The 21,013-nt window shown below is 44.9% G+C and overlaps 1 protein-coding gene across 1 annotated transcript in view; it reads right to left on the reverse strand.

Moving 5' to 3' along the window:
• The window catches only part of LOC132871041 (meiosis inhibitor protein 1-like), a 36,061-nt gene that overhangs the window by 13,008 nt on the left and 2,040 nt on the right, over positions 1-21,013 (reverse strand). The window contains exons 3-21 of the mRNA XM_060905195.1: positions 17,074-17,194; positions 16,487-16,537; positions 16,049-16,122; positions 15,702-15,798; positions 15,311-15,514; positions 15,077-15,189; positions 14,683-14,794; positions 14,489-14,605; positions 14,164-14,263; positions 13,937-14,071; positions 4,776-4,884; positions 4,579-4,670; positions 4,320-4,464; positions 4,081-4,192; positions 3,908-3,968; positions 3,544-3,638; positions 1,794-1,953; positions 1,426-1,573; positions 1,090-1,338 (exon numbers count right to left, since the gene is read on the reverse strand). Coding sequence (XP_060761178.1) covers positions 1,090-1,338; positions 1,426-1,573; positions 1,794-1,953; positions 3,544-3,638; positions 3,908-3,968; positions 4,081-4,192; positions 4,320-4,464; positions 4,579-4,670; positions 4,776-4,884; positions 13,937-14,071; positions 14,164-14,263; positions 14,489-14,605; positions 14,683-14,794; positions 15,077-15,189; positions 15,311-15,514; positions 15,702-15,798; positions 16,049-16,122; positions 16,487-16,537; positions 17,074-17,194 — 2,295 coding nt within the window. The remainder of the gene's footprint in view (positions 1-1,089; positions 1,339-1,425; positions 1,574-1,793; positions 1,954-3,543; positions 3,639-3,907; positions 3,969-4,080; positions 4,193-4,319; positions 4,465-4,578; positions 4,671-4,775; positions 4,885-13,936; positions 14,072-14,163; positions 14,264-14,488; positions 14,606-14,682; positions 14,795-15,076; positions 15,190-15,310; positions 15,515-15,701; positions 15,799-16,048; positions 16,123-16,486; positions 16,538-17,073; positions 17,195-21,013) is intronic.

The raw sequence follows: 21,013 nt of genomic DNA on the forward strand, positions 1-21,013 counted from the left end.
AGCGAGAACTTGACTGAAATGCGAGTTCGGACGATATGCGTACTTTTTAATGTGAAAACGTACAGTCGTACAATGAGGTAAAATTCGTAGAGGCTACGCAAGATGCGTACAGGTTGGCAGGTATGAAAAAGCTAGAAGAGACTGAAGGGGGTTCACTGTCTGCATTGGAGGTTGGGAGGACCGACTGTGTCACCATTCCTGCATTGATAAAGTATTTATTAAAAACCTCTGCTAAATTTAGTTTACCCCTCACTTCTCCTTGTTCTGTTATAATAGCTTCAGGAATGGTGGGGAGAGGCACATCCCCCCGAGGTAGATTTAACTAGTTTCCAGAATGTTTTGGGGTCATTTAGGTTTTCCTGTATTAAATTTAGGTAGTGCTCACTTTTTGTATTTTTTATTAATCTAGTACATTTATTTCTTAAAACTCTATAAGATAACCAGTGTTTCCCGTCATTAAACCGTTTAGCTTTAGCCCAAGCTTCATTTCTTTCTCGAATGGCTACTGCAAGAGTGTCGTTAAACCAAGGGTTATCCCTACCCTTCACTCTATATTTTCGCATGTTTGTCTATTATAGATAAAAACGTGTTTTTGAAATAATCCCATGCCAGTTCTACATCATCCATATAACACACTCTATTTAAGTCACTTAGATGGATGTCATGCAAAAAAGCCTGCTCATTAAAACATTTATAATTCCTTTTAAAAATAAACCGTGGCCTCACTTTAATTGATTTACAGTTTCTTACACAGACAGCTGCACAGTGATCACTAACTCCATCGTTGGAGAAAACGCCCACAGCAGGGTACTTATATGGTGCATTAGTAAGGATAACATCAATTTTGATGAGGCTCGGATGTTAGCTTGGGGAGGATGAGGTCACCTCTTTGAATGGTGGAGTGAAAGCATCCATGGCCATGAAACTGCATTTATCATCTAATACTTGAGATAAAAATGAATCACTGGGAAACTACAGAAATCTATCATCAATAAACTATATAATGAGTTTGAGAGAGTAGGAAGCAGTGTTGGTGTTTTAGAAAGATGTGTGTGTATGCAGTTAAGTGTCAGTGTGTGTTCGTTTCACCAGCATTGTTAACAGAACAGAAGGGTTCTTCTCTAGGAGCTCCATTAGTACTGTCTGCTCTGGATCCAGAGCTTTCCCAGTCAGCTGTGATCCTCTTTTCAGCCACCCGGTCAGAACCGTCCTCCCAAACTGCTCAGCGAGCTCGGGGTAACGGAAGATGAAGCGCAGGAGTGAGGGATGAGGGACGGACAGAGGAGAAGAGGATGGAAGTGAGGATGACAGGACCTTACTGATGCTCTTCAGAAGAGGCTGAGGGCCAGAAGAAAAGATCAACAGGCTAACAGTGCATGAAAAGGAATGAACATGTATGGGCTGGTGTGTGTGTGTGTGTGGTACCCAGTCTAGATCCGAGCTGCTCTCCTGCGTTTCTGATAAGAGATAAAGAACAGACTGCAGTACTGATGGAGGAAGGGTATCACACTGCTCCATCACTGCACTGTTAAACTGTACTACACTGGAGAACACTGTGGCATCAGGAAGCAGCCTGTAACACACACACACACACGTATGTTTATTCCTGTGTATTAATCTGGTTGTGTGTATCACACTGTATTTGTTCTGATTAAGACACAAGTCCATTTGAAGCTAATTAACACACAATATTCCATATATTTAGTACTTCTAGAACTTTGTGAGAAGAGCACATTAAAGCCCAGCTCCTCTTCATTCTCACTGCTGTTGAACTGTAATAAACACACACACACCTGTCGCCATGCATCAGTGAGAGACAGAGCAGGTGCAGTAAACAGTACTGTGTGTTCTGATTAGCAACCAGAACCTCACACAGAACTGACGGCCAATCACCCACGCGATAGGACAGAGACGGCAAACACTCACGCAACACACGCTCCACCTCCTCAACACCTGAGAGAGAGAGGGGGGGGGGGGGATACCTTCAAACAGAGGAGCACAACAATGCACAGCTTGGTTCTCCACTATAGTTGCAAATTGGGATATGGACCTTGAGCAAACTGATAAGTTCATAAGGCAGAATTCTGGTAGCCAATTTTGGAGTTTTATCAAGGTATCTTCTTATTGCTCGATATGGCAAAATTCAAGGTCAAAGGTCAAGGTCATTTCAAGGTCAAGGTTGCCCTTGTCTCTGTCAGTACACAAACAGGTCTCTGAAATGCCTAATAAATCCATAATCTCTGACAAAAATCAAAATCTAATTGACCCCAATTACAAATCTGGGCCTTATTATAAATCATTCTATTTGAAAATGTATATTTAATCACAATAGAACAATAAATATATGTATTAAAAGGGTGCAGCGTTTGTGTACTGACGTTCAAAAATAAGACAACGAAGTTGATTATTTGAGCAGAACAGTAAAGATCAATCATTCAACCAGGTAGTAAGTACAGTAGGGGAAGCTGGAAGCAAAATTAACAGTTTGTAAAAGGTGCGTACGGGGGGGGGGGCAAATTCAAATTTTTAAGTCAGTACACAGACACTCTCAGAAATTGACTAGGCCTAATCAGAAAACCTTTAAAGACATCCTGGTAGGATACATATACTAGGTATAGGCCTATATACTAGTAGGTTGACAAAAGGGATTGAGAGACATCAAACTGTCATCCTATCAGATTGGTCAGTACACTAACACAATAGTCAGTACACAAACAGACCCCGGTGTGAGTGTATGGACTGTTAGTGTATGGACAAATAGTTCATCATCTGGTCACCAGGGTGCAGATGTGTATATGATGCCTGTGCATTGTAGTCTAGTTGAAAGGTCTTCTAACTCACATTCATGGCACAAAGCTGGGCCTACATCATTCTCGAAGTGTTAGTGTATTGACTGCTATTATAAATTCTGTTAAAAATTGCCATACAAACCTGAACAATGCTGGAAAACTACCACAATATGAAATTCAGTGTTTCCCTCCCTTGAACTTGTGGGATTCCCACAATGCACTGCAGTCGTCTCATTAGAATAGTTCTGTCCATTTTCCCCAGGTGTCTCTAGTAGTTAGTACTGTTCGTGTACTAACTTAATTACTTGGGACACCAAAAATCAATTTCTTGGCGGGAAAATTTCTGACTAGTATTGGAAATATTTTCAAAAATGTGCTTTTCTTCATGCTGCATGGACAATATGGATCATATTTCAATGGGTGAGACAAAATAATAACACCAATAAATATTTTTCAGCAAGGGTTTATTTTCCTTCTGGGATGTATGAGACACGCATTTTGGACCCCCTTGGGTACTTCCAATGAAAAATTCTACCAACACTATTATATTTGAGTGGATAAAATTTAATATCAATTAATTTTTATAATCAATAGGAAGGCATATGAACACAGACACCCTGATTTTATTTAAAGGCCTGGTCTCAGAATACTTGTTAAGTGAGGTGACACCAATTTGCAACTATAGTGGAGAACCACCCTAAACAGTTCTTTAACTGGTCCACACACACACACACACACACACACACACACACACCTAGGTGCCTGTGGGTCTCTGGATCAGGCTGAGACAGTAAACACATGCAGAGTTTCAGAAGAAAGCCACAGCAAGCCATGTTTAGAGATGCGTGTCTGAAAAATCAGCAGGCAGAGAGAAATAAAACACTCAACATAAACACTGTACTGACAGGAAGCATTCACGGTTTATTAATACTCATCCGTCTATCACTTCCTGTTTTCATCATAATTCCAGTCGGACAGTGTTCCAGCTCTGCGCTGAACATTCTGCCCATCACATTCAGAGCTCTCGAACCTTCAGCAGTAAGTCACTGAACCTGAGGTTTCAGTTATCGTTATCAAGCTGTAAACAGGAACGCTGTTAGTACTCAGAGTACTTATACCTGTTTCCTGAACACAGAAGAGCCTTGTTCTCTACAGTCAGCCTAATGAAACCCGACGAGGCTGAGAGAGAGGGGGGGAGGCATTTAATATTTTAATAACTTAAAAAGAAATTAATTTTAATGTTAGAAACTGTGCTAGACTTGGATCAGTGTGTGTGTGTGTGTGTGCTCACCAAGCTTGTTGGCAAAGGCAGGCATGTGTGAGGGTGACAGAGAGAACTGCGCAGAGAGAATGGAGAGGAAGAGCTGCAGAACCCGGGGACTGGGGGTGCGTTCACAAACTCTCTAAACACACACACACACACACACACGTTTAACCTTCACTATGTACAGCCCAAGTGTGTGTTCACGTGTTTAATGAACTCTGTGCATGTGGTAAAAGTGCTGAACAGGTTGTGTGTGTGAGACTTACAGTAACTGTAGGAATGTACGCTGTATCACAGCACTTCAGCAAACACACACACACCGACTCCAGCGTGTCCTCATTCTGTGGATCTGCTGCTGCTGTCAAAGGGCCGTCCTTCACACTGGCCTCACGCACACACTCCTCCACCAGCCTGAACACAAACACCTGATGTTCCCACAGAGTGCGGTGCTAAGCACAATAAAGTTCTCTCTGACTTGCATTCATTAAGACACTGCATTACTGTTCCACACCGTGTGTCACTGACCTGCACGTCTCGTGAAAGCAGACCAGGGCCTGCATTAAAAACGCTCCTGCTTTGGTGGACTGAGAACTGGATTCAGAATCGGCAAAACATCTCTAACACACACACACACACACACACACACACACATCTGTCGTGATGGTGTATTCAGTTCCATCATTTTCTCTTCAAGTTATGGTCCCTCACACACATACACTCACTCTGCGTTGTGAGATGGTCCGTGAGGGTAACTCCAAGAATCTGCATGACAAAGCCTCCACAATCTTTTTCAATTCCCCATAATGCACTGGAGTGGACTGGTGATGCATCCTACACACGCAGTGTTTACAGATCAACAACATTCTGCTTCACTGGAGGCGAATCTCATAAATCAAACACACATTTAAACAGAAATCAGTCTCGACCCTGAGAGTGTGTGTACAAGAGCACCCTGCGGCCAAAGGGCAGCAACCAAGAGTACCTGGTACATGTGCTACAATTATGTATTCATATTTGCACATCCATATTCTATACATTTCATGTTTTTCTGCGAAAGAAAATAAAACTATTAAACTAAAATAATCTCGACAATTTAAATTTCCTTGCAATATTTGCATGATTACCCTCATTAAATACACAGCTAACTGATTAGCTAATAGTAAACTAGCATACACTGGCTTACCTCGCTATATCTTCAGTGATTTATGTAACATTTTTATATTTAATAGAGAAAACAGCCTTTGGATAAACATTTAATTGACCTTGTGGTGGCGGCAGCTAAATTTTACTAAAAAGAGCAAGACTTCCTATGAGGCTGTTAACAGGTTTGGGATAAGGCTTTATTTGTCACATATACAGTTGTGCTCATAAGTTTACATACCCTGGCAGAATTTTTTGCTTTCTTGGCCTTTTTTCAGAGAATATGAATGATCGCACAAAAACTTTTTTCCCACTCATGGTTAGTGGTTGGGTGAAGCCATTTATTGATAAACAACTGTGTTTTCTATTTTTAAATCATAATGACAACAAAAAACATCCAAATGACCCTGATCAAAAGTTTACATACCCCAGTTCTTAATACCGTGTATTGCCCCCTCTAACATCAATGACAGCCTGAAGTCTTTTGTGGTAGTTGTGGATGAGGCTCTTTATTTTCTCAGATGGTAAAGCTGCCCATTCTTCTTGGCAAAAAGCTTCCTGTTCCTGTAAATTCCTGGGCTGTCTTGCATGAACTGCACGCTTGAGATCTCCCCAGAGTGGCTCGATGATATTGAGGTCAGGAGACTGAGATGGCCACTCCAGAACCTTCACTTTGTTCTGCTGTAGCCAATGACAGGTCGACTTGGCCTTGTGTTTTGGATCGTTGTCATGTTGGAACGTCCAAGTACGTCCCATGCGCAGCTTCCAGGCTGATGAGTGCAAATTTGCCTCCAGTATTTGCTGATAACGTGCTGCATTCATCTTTCCTTCAACTTTGACCAAGTTTCCTGTGCCTTTGTAGCTCACACATCCCCAAAACATCAGCGATCCAGCTCCGTGCTTTACAGTAGGAATGGTGTTCCTTTCATCATAGGCCTTGTTGACACCTCTCCAAATGTAACGTTTATGGTTGTGGCCAAAAAGTTAAATTTTGGTCTCATCACTCCAAATTACCTTGTTCCAGAAGTTTTGAGGCTTGTCTCTGTGCTGTTTGGCGTATTGTAGGCGAGATACTTTGTGGCATTTGCTTGGTTTTAACAGAGCCCCTGATTTTCCATTTGTTAATCACAGTTTGAACACTGCTGACTGGCATCATCAATTCCTTGGATATCTTTTTGTATCCCTTTCCTGTTTTATACAGTTCAGCTACCTTTTCCCGTAGATCCATTGACAATTCTTTTGCTTTCCCCATGACTCAGAATCCAGAAACGTCAGTGGCTGGATGAAAGATGCGAGAGTCTGTCTGGATCCCAGAACCTCACTCAGCTTTTATGCACACACACTGATTACAAGCAAACAGATCACAGGTGAGGATGTTACCTTTAGTAGCCATTCAAACCCATTTGTGTCAACTTCTGTGCATGTTATCAGGCCAAAATCACCAGGGTATGTGAACTTTTGATCAGGGTCATTTGGGTAGTTTCTGTTGTCATTTTGATTTAAAAAGAGAAAACACAGTCGTTTGACAATAAATGGTTTCAACCAACCACTAACCATAAGTGGAAAAGATGTTTTTGTGTTATCATTCATATTCTCTGAAAAATGGTCAAAGAATCATAGATTCTGCCAGGGTATGTAAACTTATGAGCACAACTGTACATTACAGCACAGAGAAAGTCTTTCCGTATGTCCCAACTTGTTAGGACACTGGGGTGAGAGCACAGGGTCAGCTATATACAGCACCCCTGGAACAGAGAGGATTAAGGGCCATGATCAAGGGCCCAACAGTGGCAGCTTGGTGGTGCTTGAACCCATCATCTTCTGAGCATTAACCCAGAGCTTAACCAGTGGAGGGTGAGCTGGTGTTCTTAATATAACGATACAATGATGTGCTGCGTTTTTGAATGAAAGAACTCAAAGGAGCAAATGGAGTGGGAAAAAAATACTGGATGTAAAATCAACTCTAGGAGAATCCTACAGCTAATGGGAGCAGAAAAATGAAGAACTGGTTATGATGGACCATAGCAGAATTAAGACTGACATGTTGTGCTTTACTTTATTGTAGCTACAATAACACTGAATTTAAATAAATTCAGATTCATTACGACAGCAGTTTAAACAATGGACATTTCCCCAAAGCAGCTTTATAGAAATCCAGATAATGATTTAAACATCCCTAATGAGGAGGCAAGGCAGTTAAGGAAAAAAAAACCCTCCCTGCAGTTTTTCAAGAACAGCCATGACCTAAAGATTACAGAAGCAGCCTTGAACCCAAAGGGTTGCTGGTTTAATTCCCTGGACTGGAAGGAAAAGTCACAGCTGACGTGCCCTTGAAAAAGGGCAGCCCCGCCCGGGTGCTGGGTGAGCGTGCTCATTGTGCATCACTCTGAATAAGAGCGTCTGCTAAATGCCTGTAATGTAATGCAGCGGCGTGAAGAATAAAACTTAGAGGAACCAGACTAAAAGGAAACTTGTCCTTTATGCAGAAGAGACACTAGATAGTGGGATTATAAATTATTCCCATATAAAGCATAATAAAAATCAACCATTAATCCTCTCATATAGTAGTTTCAGTATATTATGATTATAGCTTAGTTACAAATCAGTCACACAATTCAGAATTGTGAATTCAGAGAATCACCAGGCTGCTTCCTCTACGGTAGTACAGTACACTGTTTATCCATCTCTCAGATAGATCAGCTATCAGCCTTGGAAACAGTAAAGTTGTTCATGGCTGATACAGCTGAGAAGTTGAGGGTTAAAAGCCTTGCTCAAGGGCTCAGCAGTAGCAGCTATGTGGCACTGAGATTTGAATTCAAGCCCTTCCAATCAGACGTTGAATGTTTTAGCCACTGGGCTACCATCGCACTGCTATACATGTACGGTGCTGGACACACAGCTGTGCAGATTCATGACATTAAGCAAGATGAAGCTGTCTTAACCATGTGCCATCAATGGGGGGGGGCAGAGAGCAGCCAGAAACATTGCCAGATCTTGATACCATAGGGAGCCAGAGAGACCCATCCATCCGTCCATTATCTGCAGCCGCTTTATCCTGTTCTACAGGGTCGCAGGCGAGCTGGATGAAAGGCGGGGTACACCCTGGACAAGTCGCCAGGTCATCACAGGGCTGACACATAGACACAGACAACCATTCACACTCACATTCACACCTACGCTCAATTTAGAGTCACCAGTTAACCTAACCTGCATGTCTTTGGACTGTGGGGGAAACCGGAGCACCCGGAGGAAACCCACGCGGACACGGGGAGAACATGCAAACTCCACACAGAAAGGCCCTCGCCGGCCACGGGGCTCGAACCCAGGACCTTCTTGCTGTGAGGCGACAGTGCTAACCACTACACCACCGTGCCGCCCCCCAGAGAGAACCATCCCGGTTATGATCAGTGGTGCTCTGCTCCAGCTGTACCCATGTCTGTTGAATGCTCTATATGAGTTAATGGCTAAGGCATGACTCGATCTCACAGTTCTGAGGCTCGGTCTTCAGCCAGTGAACTCTGCGATTCTCCTAGATAGTGATGGTTTTTAATTAGTGATACACTGGAAGCAAAAACAGTCAGAGCTTCAAAGCATTTGACACCCAGCTCTACACAGTCACCTGCTGGACAATTAAAGGTCCTACAGTACCTGTGTGTCTGAGCGGAGTGGGCCACTGAGACACTGAATTCTGAACTCACACAGCACACGGTTTCCTTATAAGAGAATGTGTTTCATCAGAGTCATTTCCAAGAGAAATATGCACATCGTAAACACAGTATTCATGTTTGATTAAAGGCAGTAGTGCAACGGTAGCCCAATGGCTACCACTTCCATTGCCTTAAGGTCTATTAGGTTTTGACTGCACATTAGTTTACGCAGTTATGCATCTGCAATGCACAGTGGGTTTGTACTTGCAAACCAAAGACAGATGAGACAGGTTTTGTGTATCTGGGTAAGCCTGCATAAACACACATGCATAGTTATAAAATACAGAAACTAATGGACACTTAAAGGGTTAAAAATTATGTGCTCTGCAGTACTGGGCTTTAGTCCGTTCCTTTTATTTAAATTATGATATTCCCAGATTTAAAAAACAAACAGATAAAAACCCCATGCTCACATGGTACAGAAGCCACAGCTAGGTGCTTACATCCCAGTGTATAAATTTGTGTGCAGATGTTTTGCACTTGAATGTTTGTTCGTTAATGAATCTGGAGCAAAACATCCTCAACACCAAATAAGTTTATAAAACACCTTATCCCACAGGTCTCAAACACACTGAGCTGGATCAGTCGGACTTCCTTGGACATATCAAAATCCTTTGGAATTTTTAGCAGATGCCTGAATGTACATTACAACAGGCCAAGATAAAAATCCACATCATTATTAAACAAGAAAGAGTTCAAGGAGGAAAATACTGAGGTGAATATCGGGTCTAATAGTAAGGACATGCAAACATCACCTTGCAGGTTGGGTTATGGCGTATAAACTAATGTTTTATTTACTCTTTTTCAAGAGAGGTAAAAATGGATGTTTAAAAAAAAAAAATGAGGATGAGGAAACAGGAGGCTGTGCCAGCGTCTGAACCTGAAACCTGTGGACGTACAGTTCACTCCATGGTGCCTGTGACCTGATCAGGGTTGTTTTCTTTCACCCTCGTATTATTGGTATTTCCCCACTGCCTGTATTAGTGTATTAATGACACCCACACTACACTATGTTAAAGTACACCTGGTCTTCAGAGTCACTGACCTGTGGAAGCGATGGTCTAATGGTTAGAGAAGCAGTTTTGGCATCAAAAGGTTGCTGGTTCAATTCCCTGGACCACCACCAGCAGGAGTGGTTGAAACTCCCTTGAACAAGGCACCCAACCCCAGGCTGCTCTGGGTTAGAGTGTCTGCTAAATGCCTGTAATATCACTGATAACACAAGTAATAACTACATGATACAACCCCGATTCCAAAAAAGTTGGGACAAAGTACAAATTGTAAATAAAAATGGAATGCAATAATTTACAAATCTCAAAAACTGATATTGTATTCACAATAGAACATAGACAACATATCACATGTTGAAAGTGAGACATTTTGAAATTTCATGCCAAATATTGGCTCATTTGAAATTTCATGACAGCAACACATCTCAAAAAAGTTGGGACGGGGCAATAAGAGACTGGAAAAGTTAAAGGTACAAAAAAGGAACAGCTGGAGGACCAAATTGCAACTCATTAGGTCAATTGGCAATAGGTCATTAACATGACTGGGTATAAAAAGAGCATCTTGGAGTGGCAGCGGCTCTCAGAAGTAAAGATGGGAAGAGGATCACCAATCCCCCTAATTCTGCGCTGACAAATAGTGGAGCAATATCAGAAAGGAGTTCGACAGTGTAAAATTGCAAAGAGTTTGAACATATCATCATCTACAGTGCATAATATCATCAAAAGATTCAGAGAATCTGGAAGAATCTCTGTGCGTAAGGGTCAAGGCCGGGAAACCATACTGGGTGCCCGTGATCTTCGGGCCCTTAGACGGCACTGCATCACATACAGGCATGCTTCTGTATTGGAAATCACAAAATGGGCTCAGGAATATTTCCAGAGAACATTATCTGTGAACACAATTCACCGTGCCATCCGCCGTCGCCAGCTAAAACTCTATAGTTCAAAGAAGAAGCCGTATCTAAACACGATCCAGAAGCGCAGACGTCTTCTCTGGGCCAAGGCTCATTTAAAATGGACTGTGGCAAAGTGGAAAACTGTTCTGTGGTCAGACGAATCAAAATTTGAAGTTCTTTATGGAAATCAGGGATGCCGTGTCATTCGGACTAAAGAGGAGAAGGACGACCCGAGTTGTTATCAGCGCTCAGTTCAGAAGCCTGCATCTCTGATGGTATGGGGTTGCATTAGTGCGTGTGGCATGGGCAGCTTACACATCTGGAAAGACACCATCAATGCTGAAAGGTATATCCAGGTTCTAGAGCAACATATGCTCCCATCCAGACGACGTCTCTTTCAGGGAAGACCTTGCATTTTCCAACATGACAATGCCAAACCACATACTGCATCAATTACAGCATCATGGCTGTGTAGAAGAAGGGTCCGGGTACTGAACTGGCCAGCCTGCAGTCCAGATCTTTCACCCATAGAAAACATTTGGCGCATCATAAAACGGAAGATACGACAAAAAAGACCTAAGACAGTTGAGCAACTAGAATCCTACATTAGACAAGAATGGGTTAACATTCCTCTCCCTATACTTGAGCAACTTGTCTCCTCAGTCCCCAGACGTTTACAGACTGTTGTAAAGAGAAAAGGGGATGTCTCACAGTGGGAAACATGGCCTTGTCCCAACTTTTTTGAGATGTGTTGTTGTCATGAAATTTAAAATCACCTAATTTTTCTCTTTAAATGATACATTTTCTCAGTTTAAACATTTGATATGTCATCTATGTTCTATTCTGAATAAAATATGGAATTTTGAAACTTCCACATCATTGCATTCCGTTTTTATTTACAATTTGCACTTTGTCCCAACTTTTTTGGAATCGGGGTTGTAATTGGTGTTGGATGTAACATCAATAAACCCCACTCAGTCCCCATTACATCTAACACCTATAGTCATTTAGAGATGGATTAGAGTTATGACCCAGGCACAGTGAACATTATACTATCCGAAAAGGGTGAGATATTAATGTACCAACAGTCTTGAGTGTTTTTAGAGTGTCAGGTCTCAGACAGAGTCAGAGAGACTGGGTTTAAGTGAGAGGGTGAGGTGGAGCAGGACACCTGATTACCGTGTAGCACCTGGTGACGGGTAACGTCCACGTGCTATAACGACTGATGAAGAATGTAAAGAGAAGGCTTTTCTACAGCTTCTTCCATCTGGAGAATGCAGATTTATGGTGAAGAGAGATGTAAAATTATCACCTAAAAAGTATTTTGTCTCAAAGCTACGTCAACAAGGTTCAAAAATTTGCCCAGAATGTAGAATATGTTTTTTGCACAGTAAGTTTGTGAGCATCAACAGAGAAAGGATCAGATCTTTATTGCACTGATAAAGGCAGTCTTACTGCAGACACCAGAAGACAGGTGATGAACTCAGGGATGATTTATGACCCAGGAAGACATGAGAATCACCAAAAACAACATTCTGTAAAATGTACGTGGGTCTCCTTCCTTTTGGCAGAGCGACAGTACAAACTGCTTGCAGCAGCGAAGCACCCACGGGATGAGCAGACAAGAGGAGATGACCTGGGAAACACGATGTGAGCTGCTGGCATCAAATCCTGTGACAGCAGCAGGTCATTTTAAATACAGGTTACAGGTGCATCCTGTGGGCAAGGGCCACCATTACCTGTCCCACACTGAATTTCAACACAGGAGTATTGTGTGCTTTTGCTTGATGAAGAAAAAAAGTACTGAGAACAGTGAAGGAAAAAATACACAGGTTTATTGACATTACCTATACTCTTCGTCCAAGTGAAGATGAGAAAGATGTAGAGAAAGATGCAGGAAAGTATAGATTTCACTATCCAAGGCCAACTGCACCAATCATCTCATCTCATCTCATTATCTGTAGCCGCTTTATCCTGTTCTACAGGGTCGCAGGCGAGCTGGAGCCTATCCCAGCTGACTACGGGCGAAAGGCGGGGTACACCCTGGACAAGTCGCCAGGTCATCACAGGGCTGACACATAGACACAGACAACCATTCACACTCACATTCACACCTACGCTCAATTTAGAGTCACCAGTTAACCTAACCTGCATGTCTTTGGACTGTGGGGGAAACCGGAGCACCCGGAGGAAACCCACGCGGACACGCGGAGAACATGCAAACTCCACACAGAAAGGCCCTCGCCGGCCACGGGGCTCGAACTCGGACCTTCTTGCTGTGAGGTGATAGCGCTAACCACTACACCAATCACTCGTAGCTAAATATTTCATCAGACCCAGAGAGGAACCTGTTACAATACTGTACTAAAAAAACATCCTTTTGTACATATCGCATGTGCAGTGAAGAACAGCTTCCAGAAACAGCAGTATTTACTATACACAGAGAAGGAGGGGTCACCAAACCCAATCAAGATCTCCCACATGAGCAGCCACACCACAGATCTGGGCCATGGAAAAGAGAAAATGACCCTGACACTGCCCCACAAAGCACTAGGATTGTTCTCCACAGAACATCAGGACTGCAAGCAGACACATCAGATACATACCTCCCTACTGAACTATTCAAACTGCTTTTTGACACCGACACCGTGCGGACACCACACAAACAAAAAAAGCTGGAAAAATCAGGAAAAGGGCAAGAAATGCACATGGACTTTATCAGTTATTTGGCCACCTCATAAACCAGTCATCTCCCATTCAGCAGTTCAGTGACACTTTCTGTGTACTTCAACACTCTGGAAGTAGAATGGACTCTGCTGGGGATTTCATCTCACACACACACACACCCTACCTCTCTCTCTTTCTCCAAGAGCAACAAAGGACCTCGATAAAGGGTCCATAAGCAGATCCCTTACTGAGCCTGCTTATTCTAACAGGCATGTGACGTTATAGTACAAGAAAACAGGTCTACCCATTTCATACCGTGAGCACGCACACCTGCGTTAGGAGTGTTTATTCTGACCAAGCTATCAGCCCAATCATTAACTGATTACCAAGCTGCATGTAAACTGGAGCTAACAGGTCCCCATCATGTAGCAAAAATGTGTAGGTGTGTGTGTACTGTGTGTACTTCATCAGTGCAGTCGCTGCTCGTGCTGCCTGCGTTGCTACTCTGAGACAGGGTGAAGCCACGCCCCCTATCACAACTTCAGTCACACCCGCAAACGCTGGGCCAATCGGGAACAGACGCACACCTGCTGGCTGCCTAACACACACAGTATATTAATATGCAACATGTGGTGAGTGTGTATGACAGCATTTTGTAAGTGTGTGTGTGTGTGTGTGTGTGTGTGTTACTTCTCCAGTATAACTGTAAGGAGCTGTAGTCCCTGTTTCGGTACCTCCAGGTTAGACAGCTTCAGTGACACCTTCAGACTGCGCACCAAAGACTCGATACCTAACACACACACACGCACACACAGAGCAATCGAGTCTTATTACTGTTATTTATCAATATTGATGCTTATGGAATTCCAACAATTTTAACAGAGATTAGCTGACGTTAGCAAGAACATACCAGTGTGCTGACGTAGCCAGGTGTGTTCTAACTGGACACCTGAGAAGGAAAAAACAAACAGACAGACAGACAGACAGACAGACGCCACAGGGGCAGGACACTCACCGTAAATAGAGTGGCCCTGTGAGAAAAACAGCGGGTCTTCACATAGCAGCAACACACAGCTGTACACACGCCACAGGAGCACGTCGTTACTGCTGCTCAAGCGTTCAAACAGGAACTCTGACACACACACACACACCTGTCAGTCTCCAAGCACTAATTGAGTATGGGTCACTGTGATTGGCCGAGTGTGATACCGGGTATGTCGTTGTGGATGAAGCAGATGCAGTACTGAGTGGAGTGATTCAGTACAGCACACACACACTGAACACTGGCCACCTGCAGAGACTCATCACTACTCAGCAACAACTACACACACACACACACACACACACACACACACACACACACACACACCACAATCAGATTAAAAAGTCCTTTGCTCAGGTTTGTAAAATGTCAGTGAAATTCTAGATGATGTACTTTTTTGATGAGCGCTTTAATTATTTAAGGTCACAGTGGTGTTTAGTGTTTCATTCATGTTCAAACACATTACTGAGGTGTGTGGATACTACTAATGCAACGCAACAGTCTCACACTAATGCAAAACATCACACCAAACTCTGTGTGTGTGTGTGTGTGTGTGTGTACCCTCTTCAATATGAGTGGTAGAGAACAGTGCTGGAGTTCAGGATGCTGTGTCTCTTCTCGGTTCATCAGAAAACACACCGTCTCTTCTGAGCACAGCATCAGTAACAGCAGCCCTACACACACACACACACACACACACCCCTCTTTATTTAAACCCACTGGGGGAACCCACAGTGACACTCCAGTTGTGTTTATCTGATATGAACACACACACACACACACACACACACACACCGAAGCAGTTGACGATGAGCTGGTGTGAACAGGCATGTGTGAGTGTTTGCAGCAGTAACACACACACACTGTCTCTGAGTGTGTCTGGCAGAGAATGAAGCGCCACCTCTGAATCCCACACACCACGGAACATGTAACACACCGCCGCCTTCAGCTCCTCATCGGCACTCGCCGCCCGTGCACACACACACTCCAACACAGACACTGGAACAGAGACACAGGCTCATCAACTAGCACCTAAAATTATCTCCAGTTATCATTTAAACAAACATGCGGGTAAATACATAAGCATCAGTACGACGTTTAAAAAAGGAAACGCGTACACCGACATCTATAATAATGAAGCTGTTCACACTAAAAGAGAAGAAGGAAAGAATGGGTGTGTTCTCACAGTGTGTGGTGGCCAGCATGTGGGCTACTGCAGGAACAGCATCCAGAAGTTTACCCAGAAATGTTACGCACACCAGGAACCACTTCACATCACACAGCTGAGGGAGGAAGAGAGGGAGGGCGTGAGAGAGAGAGAGAGAGCGCAAGAGGGAAAGAGAGAGAGGCGGAGGGGAGAGAGAGAAAGGGAGAGCGCAAGAAAGAGGGAGAGGAATCATTTTTTAATGAATGAATCAAATAATAGGACACGATCTGTCTGTATGTCCAAATGTGTGTGTGTCTCTCTCTGTCCCCGTATCTGAGTCTGTGTGTCGCTGTTTCTCTATCCATGTGTGTCTGTCTGTCTCTCACCTGTGTTTGGACCTCATTCATCACATGTTGCACTAACTTCTCTGTCTTCAGTTCCAACAACAGCTGAACCAGCACTGACACACACACACACACACAATTTACATCCACATTGATGTGACAGTGTCAGTAGGGTCTCTCTGATGTTTATACTATATTTTATATATTACACTAAAAATAAGATGGGGAACAGGACGGAGAGAGAGAGAGAGAGAGAGAGAGAGAGAATGTTAATGGAAAAATATTTAGATAATGATTGAAATGAATTAGAAAGAGACAGATAGATCAAGAGAATAAAAATAAACTGTGTACAAAACCATGCTCTTACTGATTAACACTATGGATTTAGTAAACACACTACACTGCGCTTTCAGATGTGTTGACGTCACACACTAATGCAAGTAAAGGTGCAGTTTTAGATCTGTAGAGTTCTCCTCTCACCCTGAATGGCTTTGTCTAGTGTAGAAGGATCTTCCACGCACTGCATCATCTCTACACACATAAGGAATGGTCACATCTCCAACAGCTACTGTTCATTCTCACAAGCAGCAATATGACCTCATTCACACACACACACACACACACACACACACACACACGTGTACATAGTCATGGGCAAATAGATATCGACACACACCACACTGCATATCATGTGTATGATTGATCTCAAAGCATTACTAGTTACCATGACAACCACACACTCACTGTGGCTGCATCATAAACTGCCAGCTCCACTCACACACCACCACAGAGTACCAAAGGTACCCATAACGGAGGGTGCTGCAGATAGTATGGATTACAATATTTAATCGATTCAGACACTGAAGTGTGGCCGCGTGTGGTTGAGGACACAGCCCGTGGAGTGACGGGAACAACATCTTGTGCAGTTTGGGACATGGCCAATTTTTAAAGCTCTGATGTGATGATAAATGAATCACTCACTATCACATCTTTATGTAGGTGGATGTAAACACACATCACTGAGGGTCAAGTGTGTGTGTGAGTGAGAGAGAAAAAGAGCATCTTACTGAGTAATGCAGAGGTGAAATGCACACACACTCTCTCATCCTGCTGCAGGATTTCCCTCATCACTCCTTCAGTCTTCAGCAGCTCTCCTACACCCGTCAGAGCCACCGACTTGCGCACAACCTACACACACACACACACACACACACACACACACACACACACACACACACACCTCAGTTCCACAGGTCACACAACGCAGCTGTAGAGCTTGTAACATTTTCCTGAGGAGTCAGATCAGGTGAGTTTGAGGACACGTGACACAAAACTGTGACACAATTAGAGATCATTACTCTCTGAACTGTAGTGTGTAAATAACACAATCAGTAAAGAGCAAAAGAGCAGAAAAGCACCTGATCAGGAACGGAACAGCACTGAACACTGTAGTATCAAGTACTGAAGGAACACTTAAAACTAAGGCTTCAAGGAGTGTGTCAAGCAGGAATGGTGTCGAGCAGGAAGGGGTGTCGAGCAGGAAGGGGTGTGTCGAATGAAGCCTCACTTCAAGGCTTGCGTTGTTTTGCAGAAAACCACGTCAGTGACGACAGAAAAGGCCACGGTTTGTGCGGTACACGTCAGCGATTCACTTTGAGTCTCGGGTCCGGAATAAAAGCCCGTGAAAGAGCCGACACTTCCTGGGTCACGAGATGGAGGTTTGATTCATGAGTCAGTGTTGCAAAGTGGAGTATTGACTGATGTGGTTGTGAAACCTTTGAATAATAATAAAAAAAAAAAAAACACTACATATTTATCCAACGTTTGTGGAGTGAATCCCAGCAAAATGTTCACCCCTCTTTATTAATGTTTTCGTGCAGTCTTTATTTTTTATTTTAGTCATCACTGACACATACAATTATAACCTTATATAAGAACATAAATAGTCAGTTGTGTACATGTGTGTCTGCATAAAAATTATTAAAAATAACTTATTACTGTGACTGATGACTACAGTGGGAACAGAAGAGCAGATATGTTACCTCTGGTAATTAATTTTTGCTCCACAAACAAGAACTCATGACCATCAGGTGATCTGGCTGCGATTCATAACTTCGAGTAATGACCCTTTTGGTGACTCAGGGGGCTGGAAAGCCTCGTTGCTTCATGAAGCCTCACTTGGCAATCACTTCCAGTAGTGCAGAGATATAAACCTGTCTGACTCTTAAACTGGAGGAAACTCAACACACAGTGCTTGCCATAATTATTGGCACCCCTTGTAAAGATTAATAAAAAGGCTTGGAGGGAAAAAAAAAGCCACCTTTTGGTGAAGTCACTTCATCTCGTCTCGTCTTCATCCGCTTTATCCGGGGCCGGGTTGCGGAGGCAGCAGTCTGAGCATGGAAGCCCAAACTTCCCTTTCCCCAGACACCTCGGCCAGCTCCTCGGGAAGAACACCGAGGCGTTCCCAGGCCAGCCGAGAGACATAGTTCCTCCAGCGTGTCCTGGGTCTTCCCTGGGGCCTCCTCCCGGTGGGACATGCCTGGAACACCTCCCCAGGGAGGCGTCCAGGAGGCATCTGAAAGAGATGCCCAAGCCACCTCAGCTGATTCCTCTTGATGTGGAGGAACAGCGGCTCTACTCCGAGCTCCTCCTGAGTGACTGTGCTTCTCACCCTATCTCTAAGGGAGCGCCCAGCCACCCTTCAGAGGAAACTCATTTCGGCTGCTTGTATCCGCGATCTTGTTCTTTTGGTCATTACCCAAAGCTCATGACCATAGGTGAGAGTCGGAACACAGATCGACCGGTAAATCGAGAGCTTCGCCTTTTGGCTCAGCTCCTTCTTCACCACGACGGACTGGTAAAGCGACTGCATCACTGCGGAGGCTGCACCGATCCGCCTGTCGATCTCACGCTCCATCCTTCCCTCACTCGTGAACAAGATCCCAAGATACTTAAACTCCTCCACTTGAGGCAGGACTTCTCCACCAACCTGGAGAGGGCAAGCCACCCTTTTCCGGTCGAGAACCATGGCCTCGGACTTGGAGGTGCTGATTCTCATCCCAGCTGCTTCACACTCGACTGCAAACCACCCCAGTGCATGCTGAAGGTCCTGGTTTGAAGAAGCCAACAGGACATCATCCGCAAAAAGCAGAGATGAAATCCTGTGGTTCCCAAACAGGATTCCTTCCAGCCCCTGGCTGCGCCTAGAAATTCTGTCCATAAAAATTATGAACAGAACCGGTGACAAAGGGCAGTCCTGCCGGAGTCCAACATGCACTGGGAACAGGTCTGACTTACTGCCGGCAATGTGAACCAGACTCCTGCTCCGTTCGTACAGGGACTGGACAGCCCTTAGCAAAGAGCCCCGAACCCCATACTCCCGAAGCACCCCCCACAGAAAACCATGAGGGACACGGTCGAATGCCTTCTCCAGATCCACAAAGCACACATGGACTGGTTGGGCAAACTCCCATGAACCCTCGAGCACCCTATGAAGGGTATAGAGCTGGTTCAGTGTTCCACGATCAGGACGAAAACCACATTGTTCCTCCTGGATCCGAGGTTCGACTATTGGCCGAATTCTCCTCTCCAGTACCCTGGAGTAAACCTTCCCGGGAAGGCTGAGAAGTGCGATTCCCCTATAATTGGAGCACACTCTCCAGTCCCCTTTCTTAAAAAGAGGGACCACCACCCCAGTCTGCCACTCCAGAGGCACTGTCCCCGCCCGCCACGCGATGCTGCAGAGGCGTGTCAGCCAAGACAGCCCCACAACATCCAGAGACTTGAGATACTCAGGGCGGATCTCATCCACCCCCGGTGCCTTGCCACCGAGGAGCTTGAAAACCACCTCAGTGACTTCGGCTTGGGTAATGGACGAGTCCACCTCTGAGTCATCAGCCTCTGCTTCCTCAATGGAAGACGTGACGGTGGGATTGAGGAGATCCTCGAAGTATTCCTTCCACCGCCCGATAATGTCCCCAGTCGAGGTCAACCGCTCCCCACCCGCACTGTAAACAGTGTTGGCAGAGTACTGCTTCCCCCTCCTGAGGCGCCGGACGGTTTGCCAGAATTTCTTCGAGACCAACCGATAGTCCTCCTCCATGGCCTCACCGAACTCCTCCCAGTTCCGAGTTTTTGCCTCCGCAACTGCCCAAGCTGCAGCACGCCTGGCCTGCAGATACCCATCAGCTGCCTCCGGAGTCCTGGAGGCCAATATGGCTCGATAGGACTCCTTCTTCAGCTTGACGGCGTCCCTTACTTCCGGTGTCCACCACCGGGTTCGGGGATTCCCGCCATGACAGGCACCGGAGACCTTGCGGCCACAGCTCCGAACAGCTGTGTCTACAATGGAGGTAGAGAACGTGGTCCACTCAGACTCAATGTCCCCCGCCTTCCTCGGAAGCTGGGAGAAGCTCTCCCAGAGGTGGGAGTTAAAGACCTCCCCGACAAAGTGCTCGGCCAGATGTTCCCAGCAGACCCTCACCATACGTTTGGGCCTGCCAGGTCTGTCCGGCTTCCTCCTCCGCCAGCGGATCCAACTCACCACCAGGTGGTGATCAGTTGACAGCTCAGCCCCTCTCTTCACCCAAGTGTCCAAGACATAGGGCCGGAGATCAGATGAAACGACAACAAAGTCGATCAGCGACCTCCGACCTAAGGTGTCCTGGTGCCACGTGCACTTATGGACACCTGTTCGTTATGGACAAACTGTGACTAGCACAGAAGTCCAATAACAAAACACCACTCGGGTTCAGATCGGGGAGGCCGTTCCTCCCAATCACGCCCCTCCAGGTGTCACTGTCATCGCCCACATGAGCACTGAAGTCCCCCAGTAGAACAATGGAGTCCCCAGTCTGAGCACCTCTCAGTACCTCTCCCAGGGACTCCAAGAAGGCCAGATACTCTATACTGCTATTCGGCCCGTAGGCACAAACAACAGCAAGAGCCCTCTCCCCGACCCGAAGGTGCAGAGAGGCGACCCTCTCGTTCACTGGGGTAAACTCC

Source organism: Neoarius graeffei, chromosome 22, assembly GCF_027579695.1.
Source record: "Neoarius graeffei isolate fNeoGra1 chromosome 22, fNeoGra1.pri, whole genome shotgun sequence".
NCBI lineage: Eukaryota > Metazoa > Chordata > Actinopteri > Siluriformes > Ariidae > Neoarius > Neoarius graeffei.